Genomic DNA, 16,910 nt, shown 5'->3' with positions numbered 1-16,910 from the left:
TTTCTCTAATTATTATTAGGATTATGATTATTATTATTATTGCATGGCTCTTTCTCTGATTATAAACAAGTCTATCTGATGTAATCTAATCTTTTTAACCTTTTGAAAAGCTTTATTTTTTCATTTGATTGCTTCTTTAACTTTCTCATTCTACCAGTATGTTTTTTTATTCCTTTTTTTGTCACTTGTTCTTTCACACACCTCCACTGTTGTTCTCACTATTACATCTCAAAATGTTTCCCATTCTTCATCTGTATTATCAGTAGCTAACTCATGGACCTTTTTTTGACCCAATCCAAGACATAAATTCATGCTTTACTTCAGACTGTTTCAATGTCCATAGCTTCAGCTTTCTATCTTTTTTTTCCTCTTTCCACATTTATTTTCTATTATACACCTTAAAGGTGGCTATAAAAACCTTTATGATCTGCATCCAAAGCAACAGAAGGCAAAACTTGAATGCACTTGACTACCTTGGTCCATTCTTTATCAAGGATGAAATAATCTATTATTGATTTACTGATTTTTGTTCACCATCCCTTGTAATTCTGTGGCTTTGTCTTTTCTGAAGCCAGCTGTTTCCAATTTTGAGATAATATCTGATTAAAATAATCTAATAATAATTTTTTTCTTTCTTTTCTCATTTCTTTGACCAAAACTAAATGGGTCCAATTTTTTTTTTCTACTCCTGTTCTTTCTCCTCCAACCTCTGCATTGTGAGATCTCCTGAGCTGATTACACTCTTGTTCTGAATAATACCATCCAACTATTCTTCAGATAATGACTAGTCAAACCTTCTTGTGGTGCATATACTAAAATAAGTGAGATTTGTTTTTCATTACATCAAATACTAGCCTCATTATTCTATTACTGATTCCATCACACTTTATATTCTTTCATTTATTTACTTCTTTAGAAATGACAAAACTGAGCCCATTTTTTGATTGGTCATCTGCTCCATCCCAAAACAAAACATAACAATACAAAACAAATCAGAAAAATTATGAACAGGAAGAGAATGTGGTGTCAGTGAGACTCAGGGGTTCTTCAAACACTGTGAGTGGTCATTTATATATAGGATTAAGAGGATTGTGAAAGTGTGGAGTACTGGACTACTTAAGCATTGATAGAGAAATCTGAAATCATTCCATATAACATATGGCAAATGACTAGAGAGGAAACTGGTTTCCCAATTACAAAGTGGTGTAATTTTTTCTAAAATGTCTCACTGTCATGCCTGTAAATAGATGTTTAGAAAAATCTGGAGAGAGAGAGAGAGAGAACTACACAAATTTAAACCTTACACAAATTTAAACCTTACAAGAGGTGGATGATATGAATTATGTCTTCCAGGTGATGAAGAAGCTAACTGTTAATGATGATGATGACAATGATGAGATATCTTTTTTGAAAGAACTGAGGAGAGTTTAATGGCAAATGTCTTCTTTTCTTTTTTTTTTTTTTGAGGTGAGGGGGGATGGGCTGAATACAGAACCGCTTCCATGCTGCTGAGTATGATGCTAGACAAGTATGAAAGAATATAGATTTATATATATAGACTTATATTGTTTATCAGGTATTGTTTAACTATATTGTATATCAGGTACCTCAAGGACTGACTTTAATGAGTGCGGCGTGGCAAACCCGAGGTATCTGATCCTGGACCATGCCTTACTTCATGTAATACATCTGTTATATTATCTGTAGACTAGTCTCTCCCCTTTTTTTCTTTTCTTCTTTCTTCTCTTCTCATCTTTCTTATTTTTCTGTTCATTTTGTTTTATGCAGCCACCGAAAGGGGCAAGCTAGTCCCAATAGGTGCCGGTCCCAAGCTCAGATGAATAGTGAAGGTTGACGTCAGGAAGGGCATTCAGTTGTAAAATTTCATTGCCATCTCTAATTAATGAGTCAAGAAAGCGATGCAAGGGCTAGGGCATACCCCTTAGGTGATATGCAGCTACATCACCCTACAGCTGTTAGAAGTGGATGGGGCTACCGCATCAGGGGTAGATGTGGCTAAAGAAGTGAACCAAGCAGGTGGAGACAATGTTGCGAGTGAGAACGTTGAATGTTGGAAGTATAACTGGAAGGGGAAAGGAGGTGGCAGACATGATGAGGAAGTTGGACATTCTTGGGCATTCTATGTCTGAAGGAGACAAGATGAAAGGAGGAAAAGGTGAAGGAACTGGGAGACAAGTATAAACGGTTCTACTCCAGAGAAAATAAAGAGGGAAGAAATGGTGTCGGAATTGTGGTGTGTGGCAGAATGATGGGCAGAGTGTAGGAAGTGGGTAGAAGGAATGACAGGATCATGCAAATGAAATTGGGTATTAGAGAAGAGCAAGTGGCCATCTTATCTGCATACACCCCACAAGTTGGCCATACAGCAGAGGAGAAAGATGAGTTCTGGAATGTGTTAGATGAAGAAATTAGTGAATTGGAAGAAAATGAGATTGTGATTGTCAGAGGAGACTTGAATGGTCACATAGGAAGACAGAATAGAGACTGTGAAAGGGTGCATGTCAGCTACGAAGAGGGATCGATGAACCAGGAAGGAGAGAGAGGATTGTGGACTTCACGGAGTGTTTGATCTGGCAATTGTGAACTCGTTTTTCTGCAAGAGGGAAGAACATTTGATAACATTAGAAGTGGTAACAACAGTTCACAGAATGAGTACATCTTGACTAAAAGAAAACATCTTAAGGAAGCAACAAATTGTAAGGTAATTCCAACAGATCAAGTGGTGCAACAATACCGGCTGCTTTGCACATACTTGAAAATAAGGTTGAAGATAAGAACCTTTGGAAGCCATGGGATGAAGACAATTAAATGGTTTGCTTAAAAGAAGAGAGTGTGAGGAACCTTTTTTAAGGAGAGGGTGTTAGAGAGGATTTCAGATAGACTAGCAAGTGTACAAAATTGGTGGAGACACAATTCAAAAGCAATTCTGAGCTGTGCAATTGAGGTTCTTGGTGAAACATCTGGAAAGATTATAGAATAAAAGGAGGATTGATTGTGGAATAATAATGTACAGGAAGCAGTGAAGGCTAAGAAGGAGGCAAAGAAGTGGAACAAGTCAATAGTGGAGGAATTCAGAGAGAGAAAGTGAGAAACCAAGAGAATTGTTGTGCAGGCAAAGGCATCAAGATCTTTATGATCAATTAAAAACAAAGGAAGGATAGAGAAAAATTTATCGACTGGCAAAATGTAGAACTAAGGCATCAAAGGACATCTTACGTGTGAGACAGATCAAAGACTCCAAATGAAGAGTATTAAAGAGGGGTGTGGATGTAAGAAACAGATGGAGAATATTTGAAGGGCTTTTGAATGAGGAAAATATGAGGATTCACAGAGAAGATGGATGGCCTTATGAGAGGATGGTGCAGAACATCAGTAGAGTGAAAGTTGAGGAGGCTGTAAAGAGGATGAAGAATGGAAAATCAATGAGTCCTGACAGGATCCCATTGGAGGCATAGAAGGCACTGGGGGGAAGAGGGCATTGACCTGCTGTAGGATCTGTTCATAAAAGTTTGCCAACAGGAAAAAATGCTTGAGGAGTGGAGGGAAAGCACTTTTGTCCCTATTTACAAGGGTAAAGGGAATGCACAACTGTAAGAATTACAGTGGAATAAAGTTGATGTCCCACACAATGAAAATCATAGAAAGGGTTCTTGATGGAAGACTGAGGAGGTGAAGATCACAAAAGAGCACTTTGGCTTCATGCCTGGTCGATCGATGACGGATGATATATTTGGGTTACAGCCAGATGATGGAAAAGTTTTGAGTGAAACAATGGGAGCTACATCTAGTGTTTATTGATCTGGAGAAAGTGTACAATAGAGTACAAAGGCAAGAAGTCTGGAGATGTCTTAGGAAGAAGAGGGTACCGAAGAAATATGTACACATTTCTGTACATCTTCTGTACCAGGTTGGTACAGAAGATGTACAGAAATGTGAAAACGAGAGTTTGGTCCTGTTTGGAAGAGATAGAAATCTTAGAAGTGATAGTTGGTTTGCATCAAGGGTCAGCATTAAGTCTGTTCCTGTTTAATATTGTGATGGAGTTTGTGTACAAAAAAGGTGAGAGAAGACACCTTGGACAAGGTTGTATGCGAATGACATCATGCAGGATCAAAAGAAGAAGTGGCAAGTAAACTGGAAAGATGGAGGAGAGTACTGGAAGAGAGAGAGGTATGAGGCTGAGCAGAAGTAAGACAGAGTACATGTGTTGCAAAGTGGATGGCAGCCAAGAGACAGATCTTGAGCTGGAAGTAAATGTCATCAGCAAAGTTAGTGAAGAGATGAGAGTTAATGGAGAGAGAGAGAGATGGCTGGTGTGTTATGTGATAAGAGGTCAATCTAAAGGGGAAAATCTATAGGACAGTGATGAGACCATGCTATGGAAACTGTGGCTCTGAGGAAAAATAATATTAGCAGGATGGAGGTAGCAGAGATGAGAATGTCTAGGTAGATGTGTGGTGTGACCAGAAAGGATCATCTGAGAAATGACTATGTAAGGGGAACGATGAAAGTCACGAACTTAGGAGCGAAGATACAGGAGGCAAGGTTGAGATTGTTTGGTCATGTAACGAGGAGGGAGGATGAGTATGTGGGAAGAAAGATCATGCAGATTGATATGCAGGGGAGGAGAAAGCAGGGGCAGCCAAAGAAGAGATGGGGGGAGGGAGCTGGTGGAGGAGGACCTAAGGATGAAGAACTTGGATATGGATACAGCCCAAGACAGGAGGAGGTGGAGGAGAATCATTAGAAACAGCTGCCCTACTTAAGTGGGATAAGCTGCACAAGAAGGCATATTGTTTAGGACAGATATTAACATATCTATCTGTATGCCTACTATAAGCTAAGCTGTAGGCACTTTATATCGTCGTGGATATGTCAGAAAATTGGAGTTTGTCATTAGGGGAATAAATATAGTCTAAAAGTGATGCAAAGATTATATTATTTAGTACTTTGGCTATCTTTTCAGATGTACTAAGGATATGCAGGTTGGGAATAGTTTTCTGTGATTTTGTATGTTATGTGTATGTTATGTGAATTCTGTGGCAAAAGTTAAGTCATTAGAACAAATCAGTAATGAATGGCATGATAGTGAGAATGTGTTGAAAGAGAGGATTGGATTTTGTTGATACTTTGAGTGCATTTGAGGATAGAAGAGAGCTGTTTGCAATGGATGGACTGCATTTGAATGAAGAAGGATGTAGGCATATGGAAAGATTGTTGTTCTCGGAGCAAGTGAGAGTATTGGTGCAGGGAAACTAGAGTCGCTAAGGTGAATGGAAGAAGGTTTGGCCTCTTGTGGGGATAGACACTCAGGAAATGGGAGGTACATATGGCATCATGCAAAGTCAAATGGAGTCTGGAGGGAATAGTAATACATATGAAAATACTGACAGTTCACTGTTGTTTCTTTATACAAATGCCAGGAGTGTCAGGAATAAAAGAGCTGAATTAGTGGCATTGATAACCTCGGCCAATCCAAAGATTACTGAGGTTAGTGAAACATGGTTGGCAGAAGATGATATACAGACAGGAATAGAAATAGAAGACTATAGTGTATTTTGGCAGGATAATAAGGACAAACGTGGTGGTGGAGTATTGGCTTATGATAAGTGATGAGTTATGTCCACTCAGACTGGAGGCATTGGAGGAGAAATGGCACTAATAGTTTTGAGGGTATATGGTGTGAGGTGGAGATGGGAAGGACAGGATAGTTAGTGGGATGTTACTGTAGGCCAGGGAATAGAGAGTTGGAGGAGCAGGGAATGTTTAGACAGTTGAGTATGGCAAGTGACTGATCATTATGAGAGATTTTAATTATAGCAGTATAAATTGGTGAGAGGAAACAGCATGTAGTAGTTAGCAAATGGAATTTCTGGAATTCTTAAAAGGACAAGCGACTCGGGCAATGTGTAGTATAAGAAACAAGAGGCTCAAGAATTTAGATTTGGTCCTTGCATCAGAGGACCTGATTGTTATGAAATGTCATTCCTACCCAAAGATGGAGAGAGTGACCATGTGGTCTTGACTTGGCAGATGAGTAAACATAAAGGTTAAACAATACAGGTCCCATTACTGAGCCCTGTGGAACCCCACTTGTAACCTTCTGCTTCCTTGATATTGCCCCACCACACACAACTCTCTGATACCTAACAGATAACCAATCCTGAATCCAGTTGACTAACCAGACATCTAAACCCATGCACTGTAACTTAAATATCAGCTTATCATGTGGCACACTGTCAAATGCCTTTGCAAAATTCAAAAAAAATGGTGTGATATACACTATTTTTTCCCTCATCAACTTAACATAAATTTAGTTAACAAATCCATGTTGATTCTCACAGATAACATTACCCTCATCTGCCCAACACTGTATATAGTCCCTCACTAATTTCTCCAAGACCTTACAACTACTGATGACACACAAACTAGTCTATAATTTGACACTTCTAGTCTGCTACTGCCCTTATGCAATGACACTATCTTACCTTCCTTCCATTCCTTGGGTACCTTTCCCATAGCCAGACTTTCATTAAAAGCCAGCTCAAAGGAGCTGTCTGTTCTTTAGCACATTCTCTCAAAACCCGTGGTGAAATACCATTCAGTCCCACTACTTTACTGACATCCAGAGTACTCAATATTTGGAACACACTCTCCTCTTGCATGTCTAAACCTCAAACCTGCCCTACCCCTCTAGTATTCAAACCTTGTTCTCCAAGATGAAATACTCCAATAAAGTGCTATCATTGAACAACTCCACTATGTCCTCTACATCAGTCACTCTATTCCCATTTTTATCTCAAAATGTCATCTTTTCACAATCATTTCTCCTCCTACTGGCCACATAGCCAAAAATTCCCCTAGGATTTTCTTTAGATCTTAGTGCCAATCTCTTCTCAGATTCCAGTTTTGCCTTCCTCACCATACTAGTCACTCTCCTGGCCTGAGCGTTATTCTTCATGAATCTGCTCTCCACCCTCTCCAATTAGTGAGAGATCATATACAGCATTGAGAAGATGAGGATGGTGTTGTCTGTGAGGGTCAGTGTAGATTTGTTGGGATGGGGGGGGTGCTCTTGTTTTAGTAATCTAATTGGCTTTTATAATAGTGTAACAAGAATGGTTGGTGAGAAAAAGGCACATACTGCCATTTTTTTGAAAAGAGTTATGTCCATAAAAAGTAGAGATGCAAGAGGGAAATAGTGCCAGTGGTTTTGAGGCAGTATGGTGTGAGATAGAGGTGAATGGAATCAAATACTTAGTGGGATGTTGTTATAGACCAGGTAATGTGGATGGTGGTGATAATGAAATGTATAATCAAATTAGCCAAGCAAATAAGAAAAGGGGATCATTATGGGTGATTTTAATTATGACAATATAGACTGGAATGATGAGATAGCAACTGGAAGTAAAAAAATAAGTTTCTTGAGTTTTTGAGGGATAACTACCTCAGACAGTATGTAACAGAGGGCACGCGAGGATTGATGGTCTTAGATTTGGTCATCTCATCAGAGGAAGGATGTAATTATAAATGACATGTCAAATCATCCACCAATTGGTGAGAGTGACCATGAGGTCATTACCTGGGTGGTTGCCAGCAGTGCAAGGACCTCTGTGAAAAAAAGGGTATATGTGGAACTACAAGGGGTGCGATTATGAAGAGCTCAGGAGACAGCTTGCGGGTGTAGCATGGAATGAGGAGTTAGCTGGAAAAGAGATCAATGCAGCTTGGGGGATTTTCAAAAACTATTTAGTAGATGCAATGTCTAAATGTATTCCAAGGTTGAGAAGGTTAAATAAGGTAGGTGTGAGATGGATGAATAAAGAGAATAAGCATGCGATACAGAGAAAAAGGGCATTGTGGAGGCAGCATAAGAGAAGTGGAAGTAACCAATTTCATGAGGTCTACAAAGACCAGGCAAGGAGGGTGACTTGGTTGGTGAGAGTAGCTAAAGAGAGGTATGAACAGCAGTTAGCTAATGAAGCCAAAAAGAATCCTAGGGAGTTCTTTCGATATGTAGCCAGCAAAAGAAAGAATGATTATGGAAGGATGATATTGATTGGAGGAAATGGTATAAAGACAGCTGTTGCAGAATGTGTGGTGGAGAAAATTTGTGTGTGAACCATCTTCATGACTAAGCTATTTGTCTAAAGAGGCTAATGAGTTCAGATTACATAAATGATTTGTGGATGTTTAGTGCGGATGGAAGAAGGGTGTGTGCGAAATGTGACCTGAACGAGGAATTGATGAATGCGAATATGAAGTTGATGACAGAAAGTGCTAGTACCGATTGTGTCGCGAGTGCACGTTTGAAAGAGAAGGATGGTGAGAAAGACAGGCGAAAAAATGTTAAAAAATCAGGAAAAAAGAAAAAGAGCGATTTGACAACCGTAACGGATGTTAAAAGGGACGAAAGTGAGGCGGAAAGAAACGAAATTGAGAGAACGAATGAAAGTAGAAATGGCGTGATGCAGAAATCGCAAGTAAAAAAAATTGAAAGAATGAATGATAGCAAAAAAAAAATGACTGATGGCGAAAGTTGGACGCATGTTAGAACGAAAGTACTGAACCAAAGAAAGATGAATGACAGTAAAAGTGAGAAGAATGATAGCGAAAGTTGGACGCATGTTAGTCCGAAAGTACAGAAACAAAGAAAGATATGTGAGAGTGAAAGTGAGAAGAATGATAGTGAAAGTTGGACGTATGTTGGACCGAAAGTATGGAAACAAAGAAGGATGAATGAGAGGGAAAGTGAGAAAAGGGGGTCGAGAGTTAGAAAGTTAGAAAGATTTAATGATAGAGTGAATGTGTCACGAGGTTCGGAAGGTGAATTGGATTGGATGAAGCAAGAAATGAAATGGATGCGGAATGAAATTAAGAGAATTCATGCCATCATGATCTATTAAAATAAATCATGATGGCATGAAAGAGTTAACAAAAGATGAGCGAGTGGCATTGTATGGCGACTCCATTATTAAAGGTGTGCTAGAGGATAAAATGCACAAGGTATGTTTTCCAGGCGGTAAAATGAGTAGAGTGATTGAGGCATTGAATATGAGGCGGGAACGAGCAAAAGAGTTAATTGTATTAATTGGTACAAATGATTTGAGAGAGAACAAAGAGCATGTCAAAATGAATGTCAGGAGACTGCTTGGAAAGATAAAGGAGAATAGTGTGACAGGAAGGCTGGTCAGTGTGTTGCCTAGGTATGATTGTGGTGAAATGAGGCGGAGAGCAAGGATTATGAATGATATTCTGGCTGAAATGTGTGAGGAGATGGGAGTACAGTTTGTTAATGTGTGGAATGAGTTTGAGTGACGAAGTGAGCTGTATGGGAGCGATGGACTGCATTTGAGTGGTTATGGTGTGAGTCGCTTGGAGAGACTGCTGCTGGAAAGTGGAGAAGTGAATAGAGAGAATGAATCAGATCGAGAGGGGAGTGATGTGGAAGAGCAGGAGAGTAAGACAGGAGAGATTGAAGGAGTGGAAACGAATGGGGAAGTGAGTGGTATGAGTATAGAAAATGAGAGAATGGGTGTACAAGAGGAGCAGAGAAACGGGGAGGCTCAGGGTGGACAGGGATACACAGCGTGAGAGAGGTGGATGCTCCAAGAGAAGGTGAGAGCATGTGTAGGCAGGAAAGAAATGGGATGTCCAAGGATCAAGAGGAAACAGATGAAATTGAAAAGGGTTCTAAAATGAAGAAGCAGAAAGGGAAATGGCCCTAGTCCAGCATGGAGAGATCACATCGAGTGAGTGGTATCAGTGGAACTAGCTGTAGATCCAGAAATGAGTTGTTGTGTTTGTATACCAATGCTAGAAGTATAAGAAACAAGGCGGATGAAATGGTTGCACTAATTGCGTCTGTGCACCCAGAGATTGTTGGAATAATTGAGACATGGTTAGATGAGGATGACATCCTGACAGGAATAGAGATGGAAAGGTATGATGTGTTTCGTGAGGATAGAAGGGGTAAAAAGGGAGGGGGAGTGCTATTGATGATAGAGAAAGAGTTATGTCCATACAAGGTAGAGATGCAAGAGGGAAATGGGGCCAGTGGTTTTGAGGCAGTATGGTGTGAGATAGAGGTGAATAGAATCAAATACTTGGTGGGATGTTGTTATAGACCTGGTAATGTGGATGGTGGTGATAGTGAAATGTATAGTCAAATCAGAAGTAAATAAGAAAAGGGTGCTCATTATGGGTGATTTTAATTATGGCAATATAGACTGGAATGAAGAGATAGCAACTGGAAGTAAAGAAAATGAGTTTCTTGAGTTTTTGAGGGATAACTACCTCAGACAGTATGTAACAGAGGGCACAAGAGGATTAAGGGTCTTGGATTTGGTTATATCATCGGAGGATGTAATTATCAATGAGGTATCAAATCATCCACCAATTGGTGAAAGTGACCGTGAGGTGATTACTTGGGTGGTTGCCAGCAGCGCAAGGACCCCTGTGAAAAAAGGGTATATGTGGAACTACAAGGGGGGTGATTATGAAGAGCTCAGGAGACAGCTTGCAGGTGTAGCATGGAATGAGGAGTTAGCTGGAAAAGAGATCAATGCAGCTTGGGGGATTTTCAAAAGATATTTAGTGGATGCAATGTCTAAATGTATACCACGGGTGAGAAGGTTAAATAAGGTAGGTGTGAGGTGGATGAATAAAGAGATTAAGCATGCAATACAGAGAAAAAGGGCATTGTGGAGGCAACATAAGAGAAGTGGAAGTAACCAATTTCATGAAGTCTACAAAGACCAGGCAAGGAGGGTGACTTGGTTGGTGAGAGTAGCTAAAGAGAGGTATGAACAGCAGTTAGCTAATGAAGCTAAAAAGAATAATAGGGAGTTCTTTCGATATGTAGCCAGCAATAGAAAGAATGATTATGGAAGGATGACATTGATTGGAGGAAATGGTATAAAGACAGCTGTTGCAGAATGTGTGGTGGAGATACTTAATGAGCAGTTCATAAAGATCTTTCAATCTTGTGAATGTGACTTCATAGAGAGATTAAGAGCAGTTGATGATGGGGAGGAGAGACTGACTGTGAGTGAGCAAGAGGTGTTTAGGGAGTTGAGTAAACTAGATGTAAATAAGGCTGTGGGACTTGATAATATATCACCTTGTATTCTGAAGGAATGTGCCAGAGAGTTGACACCTGCCTTGACATATTTTTTTAATACGAGTCTTGCACTTGGTCAAGTCCCTAAAGAGTGGATGGAGGGCAAGATTGTGCCACTTCATAAAGGAGGTGATCGAACTCAAGCATCAAACTATAGGCCTATCTGTGTGTCAGGTGTTGTGGTTAAGTTGTTGGAGAAGCTTGTGAGAACTAGGATCCAGAGTTGGGTTGACAACAATGGTATAATCTTTGATGGATAGCATGGATTTTAGTGAGAATATATTGTTGGAAGTAGAGGAAATAAGAGATCTGGGAGTGATAGTGGATAAAGATCTAAAATTTAGGGGACACATTGCCAAAATTGTGAAGACAACACAAAGACTTCTGGGAATGATGCGGAGGACACTGACGTGTAGAAGTAGGGAGATTCTTGTTCCATTGTATAAGGCTTTGATTAGGCCACACATGGACTATTTTGCCCAGATTTGGTCACCTGGTTTTCAGAAGGATGAAGAGATGTTGGACAGGGTCCAAAGGCGACTGACTAAGGTAGTTTCTGACCTCTGGAATGTCGAGTATGAGGAAAGATTGAAAAGATGTAATTTGCAGAGTCTAGTGGAGAGAAGGAAGAGGGGAGATATGATAGAGACCTACAAGTTGGTAAGGGGTTGTTATAGGATCAATGGTGGAGAAGTTCTACAGAGAATAGTGGGAGATCAGGGAGAACCAGAGGTCATCCCTGGAAACTTTATAAAGAGGGCGTGAGTAGGGGAGTGAGAGGCAGGTTTTTTTCGTGCAGAGTTGTGAATGATTGGAATGCCTTGCCTGAGAGTGTGGTGTCTGCAAGGAGTTTGAATGTGTTTAAAACTTGGTATGATGAGATGTGTGTGAGATAAAAGGACCTCCTAGATGAGTCTTTGACTCCATGAGGTCTTGTTTAATAATAATAATAATAATATTAATTGTGTTTTGCATTATGGGATACGATGGCAATTGATGTGAAGTTATTAGCCTCTTTAAACAAGTCGCCTAGTCATAAAGATACTCTGCAAACTTATTATTATTATTATTCGTGACACCTCCAACTTTGCTTGCTTAAAGTTGGATAAAGGATTAAACAAGAATATAATTTCTTGGCATCCTTAATAAATGATTCCAATAATCTTTGGTCAGGCTAAGGCTATTACTACCACCAGTTCATTTCATTTATCCCTGATACTCCTGGCATTTGCATAGAGAAAATTCAGTGCATTATCAGTATTCCTATCTTATTATTCCCCTTGCCCAACTCCATTTGACTGTCTGATATACCAGAAATTCTCTTATCTCCTAAGTGACTGTCTTCACAAGAGATGCCTTCCCTGCCATCATCCACCCTGGCAACTCTAGTTTCCCCTGCCCTAACTTTCTTCCTTGCCCAAAGAACAAAAATCTCTCCAGATGCTTGTGCCTGTCCATATTCAAATGAAGTCCATCACTTGCATACTCTCTTCTGTCATCAAATGTATCTAGTATCCACGTTCCAAACCTCCCTCTCATTTGATACATTCTTGCTATTATGCCATTCATTATTGTTTCTCTTCTCCTCAGCTTTGCATTATCATATCTGGGTAGTACTCACTATCTTCTCGTACACTTTTTCGAAGCACAATCTCATTCACCTCGGATCTCTTGCCACCTGATTCATGTTAGCTCTCAGGTCATTTGTGTTAACCATAACTATCATCTCACCCACATTCTCATCCTGCTTAATTGCCATTTCACACTATGCATTATTCCTAGAGGTAGACTCTCCTCTGACATGCTAATCCACACACATACTGCAGTCACTGAATCATCATACATCACACCCCCTCACAGATCCATGCAATTCTTTCTCATCCTCACCCCCTCCCCTCTCTCTCTCTCTCTCTCTCTCTCACTCACACTCTCCTCCTTCTTCTCTTACTTAACCCACCTTCCTCTCATCTCTGTATCCTTCGTTCCTGTGCTATCTTTCCTCTCATTTTCTCTTTCTTCCCTAGTTTTTCCATTCTTTCTCGTTCTTTCACTTCTACTCTTTTTTTTTTTTTGCCTCATATTAATTAGTCTTTAAAGTCTTCTAATATCTCCCTTCACACTCCTCGAATTCATTTTTCTTACCTTTCCTCAACGTTCACCCATCCCCCACAGTCACCACTGTTCATCACACTGCTAAATATCCAATATTAAACTATTGGATTACATAGTAATTCAATCAATATTTCTTCTAAAAGAAACAGTGGCAGTTGTAGAAATAATCATTGTAGCACACAGTTTTAAATTAGTTATTAGAAAAGATCAGTTGGAGAAATTATGTGACTTCAGCATATTTATGTATACAAAGTAGTCTGTGTTTTCAGGATGCTGAGAAAAGATTCATATTTCAAAATGCTATACAAGAAAATCTCACTGAACTGAAGCAGAGAGGCGAAAAGAGATTATTTGAACTACGAGAGGAAAATCGCCAGTTAGAAGCAAAATTAGATGCTCTAAAAGGAGTTGAACAAGCCAAAGATCAACAGTATGAATTTAAATTTAATTATGATTTTTAATAATAATAATAATTTTTTTTTTGTACATAAATCCTGATTTTGAGATTTGTTATTTGTAGTGGTTAATCATAAACATTGGTAATGAAGAAAATAATATGGTAAATCTTGTTTTCAGTTAATGTTATAATACTAAGTCTTTATAATTAATGTATCTCTGTTCAGTGCTGACCAAATACCTTCTTAATGATAAGAATAAAGTAACATTTGGTGTACAAGTGCAGAACATGGAAAAGAAAGGTGACAGATGATGCTGATATAGTTGATTGGTAGTAGAGGTTCAGTGTAGTGGTGTGGAGACGGAGAGATGTATAGTAGGTGTCCTCCTGCAATGAATCTTTGGACTCTTTGGAGGTGTCACGAATGATAATAATAATAATAATCTTCCTTGTTCCTTATACCCTCTTTTACCTTGCGGTGTCGAGGATCCATTGATCATCGGACCTCACTCCGTTTACAGGATAAGGTGGTCAGCCTTATGCCCCGGTGTATCCTATGGCCCGTAGTATTGAGTTCTCAAGGCCAGTTTGCCTGCTTTGCGGGATGAAAAACCCCAGAATAAACTGGGGAAAAAACCCTGCTGTCCACGCCCAAGACTGGATAACTTGGCTATGGCTGAGGAAGATCCTTCAGCTCCTCACGTCGCCGACGGGAATCGAGCCTAGGACACTCCTTCCCCAGGCATATGGTTGCGAAGCGCATAGCCACTAGACTAACCGCACGGACCCTAATAATAATAATAATAATAATGATGATGATGATGACAAAAAAAAGTTCACATTTTCATAACCTGACAAAAAAAATAAAAAAGGTATTTTTGCAATGACAGGAAGAAAGTTATTTCTTTGTTTTCGAAAAAATAAATTCACGATAATTATTTGAAATATTATTTAAAAAAAAAAAAAAAAAAAAAAACCAGCTGCCGACGTTCTTGATTATGTTATCTTTGTTCAAAATCATATTTCAAAGAATAATTCACAGATTTCAAATATGCCTATTATACGATTTTTTTTTTTTTTTTTTTGTAAATAAGAATACAGTTTGCCAAAACTTTGTCTATTAAATTTTCATAGTAGTGTGTGCCACAGATTAGAAATTTTCAAAGTAGCACGAATATATTTTTTTTTTATTACAAAACACAAAGTTTGATAATAAATATTTATGCTACAATAAAGTTTGACAGATTGAACAATATTATTGCATTATTTCTTTTCTCCTGTGGGAGAAAAATGGTAAAATGTCACTCGTATAATTATAGCAGATTTTCTATTGGCAAAAATGGTAAGAAAATAATCATTTGCACTTTCATTTCAAAACACAAAGAAAGAAAGAATATTGTAAATTCACCCAATGAAAAAGAAAATACTACATATTTTTCTTCTGTTATTATCTGGTTTTTTCTTGTAGTAGAAAGAAGAAATTACTGCACATATTTCTTTTGTCAATACAAGAGTGCAAAAATCTGCAAATTGATTACATTATAGCTGATAGAGAATTCATGGCAGAAAAAATATTTATGTAAGAGATCAGTAGATATAACGACATTTTCTTCTAGTTTAGATATGTGACATTATTGAAGTAGTTAAACTTTTGCTACTATTTTACACTAAACTGCATGAACATGTTCCCAAAGTGATTTTCGTTTGTAACAATTGCCTGCAGATTGAATAGGTCTAAAACCCTCGCCTCTCCCCCCCCCCCTCAACCCAAAGAATAAATGATTATGTAACAGATATGTACCTTTTCTCTTAAAAAATTGAAATCCTTTTTTTAAGATAATTGTATCAAATAATTTAGAATTTTTCAATAATAAAAGTGAAACTGAACTGATCACTATAAATAAAGAAATCATTTTTGGCATAAGTACTGCATCAGCCTGTAAAAGAAATGTCAGTTTTTCTGCATTAGGGATGTCTGAACAACTGAAAACGAAACATTCTTGCTTGAGGCAATTTAGTGTGACTTCTGGGAAACTTTCTCTCTTGTGTTTCTCAAAAGCAGTAAGAGTAATCTAAGACTTTTAGCTTTTCCTCCAGCTAAGAGGATTATTGTCCAGCATTTCTATGATGTATTTCAGAAATAGCAACCAGCAGCAGTAGAAGTAGTAATATTTAGATTAAAAAAAAAAAAAGAAACAAACAAAAATGACACAACTGAACTTTCTTTTGTGTGGTATGCATAAACAATTTTACATATTGAAAATATACCATCGTATTCCTAAATCTTAGAATAATTTCAGCAGACCGCTGAACAGCTGATTTCAGATGCAAAGAAAGAGTACAGAATTAGAAGCTTTGAATATACAACAATATTATTGTTTTATTTCTTTTGTCAAAAAGGTAAACTGAAATAAGAGATTTTGAATACTGTCTGAAAGCTTTCAAACCAGCTGAAATGTAAAGTAGTTACATAACTGAGTTCCAAGAGAAGAAGGGGGGGGGGAGTTGCAGTAAAAAAAATCTTAAAAATATTATTATTATTATGATTTGACACCTCCAGGGAGTCCAAAGACTCATCGAGGGAGAGTGTGCCAACAGCATCAAACAATTGGTCTCCCTTCCAACTACTAACCGCGCTCAAACTTACTTAACTGAGCCATTAGTAGCAGAGGCTCTACCAATCAACCAACCTTTGCCGGCAGAGCATAAATTTTGAATCATTCCATACAAGATATCCTTCCTGTTTATATTTTCAACATATATACAGTGGTTAAGCACTGGATATTATAGTAATGTGCATCCTACAAAAAAAAAAAAAAAAAATCTGTTGCAATTTTAAGCAAAAGAAGAAGGCAAACAGTCTCTGATAAAGTACCATTGGATATTAATTTTTGATACTAAAAAAGACACAATCGGAAACCATGCAATGCAGTTTATAATCATTTGTTGTTCATAAAAAAAAAAAAAAATTGTTCCTAAAATTGAAGTGTGTGACGATCCATATAAAGGTACTTTGCAAAGAAAGAAAGCAAAATGTCATATTATTATTATTATTATTATTATTATTATTATTATTCAGGCCTCCAAGGAGTCAAAAGACTCATCGAGGGAGGTCCTTCCTAAGATATAAAGTCTGTCAAGACTCATCGAGGGGAGGTCCTCCTCTGAGAAACACAAAGTCTATCATACCACTCTTTAAACTCACTGACCGTTCTCGCTCCCACCACTCCATCAGGCAATGCATTCCACGGCTCAACC

General features: G+C 38.3%; 1 protein-coding gene across 1 annotated transcript in view; it reads left to right on the top strand.

Moving 5' to 3' along the window:
• Window positions 1-16,910, top strand: part of LOC150103969 (outer dynein arm-docking complex subunit 3-like) — a 248,381-nt gene that overhangs the window by 157,963 nt on the left and 73,508 nt on the right. The window contains exon 7 of the mRNA XM_090397109.1: window positions 13,525-13,685. Within this exon, the coding sequence (XP_090253235.1) occupies window positions 13,525-13,685 (161 nt within the window). The remainder of the gene's footprint in view (window positions 1-13,524; window positions 13,686-16,910) is intronic.

This window comes from Typopeltis vanoorti, chromosome 8 (genome assembly GCF_054136105.1).
Source record: "Typopeltis vanoorti isolate ZY-2024b chromosome 8, IOZ_Tvanoo_1.0, whole genome shotgun sequence".
In the NCBI taxonomy this organism is placed as follows: Eukaryota; Metazoa; Arthropoda; class Arachnida; order Uropygi; family Thelyphonidae; genus Typopeltis; species Typopeltis vanoorti.
This window is presented reverse-complemented; position numbering and strand designations above follow the sequence as displayed.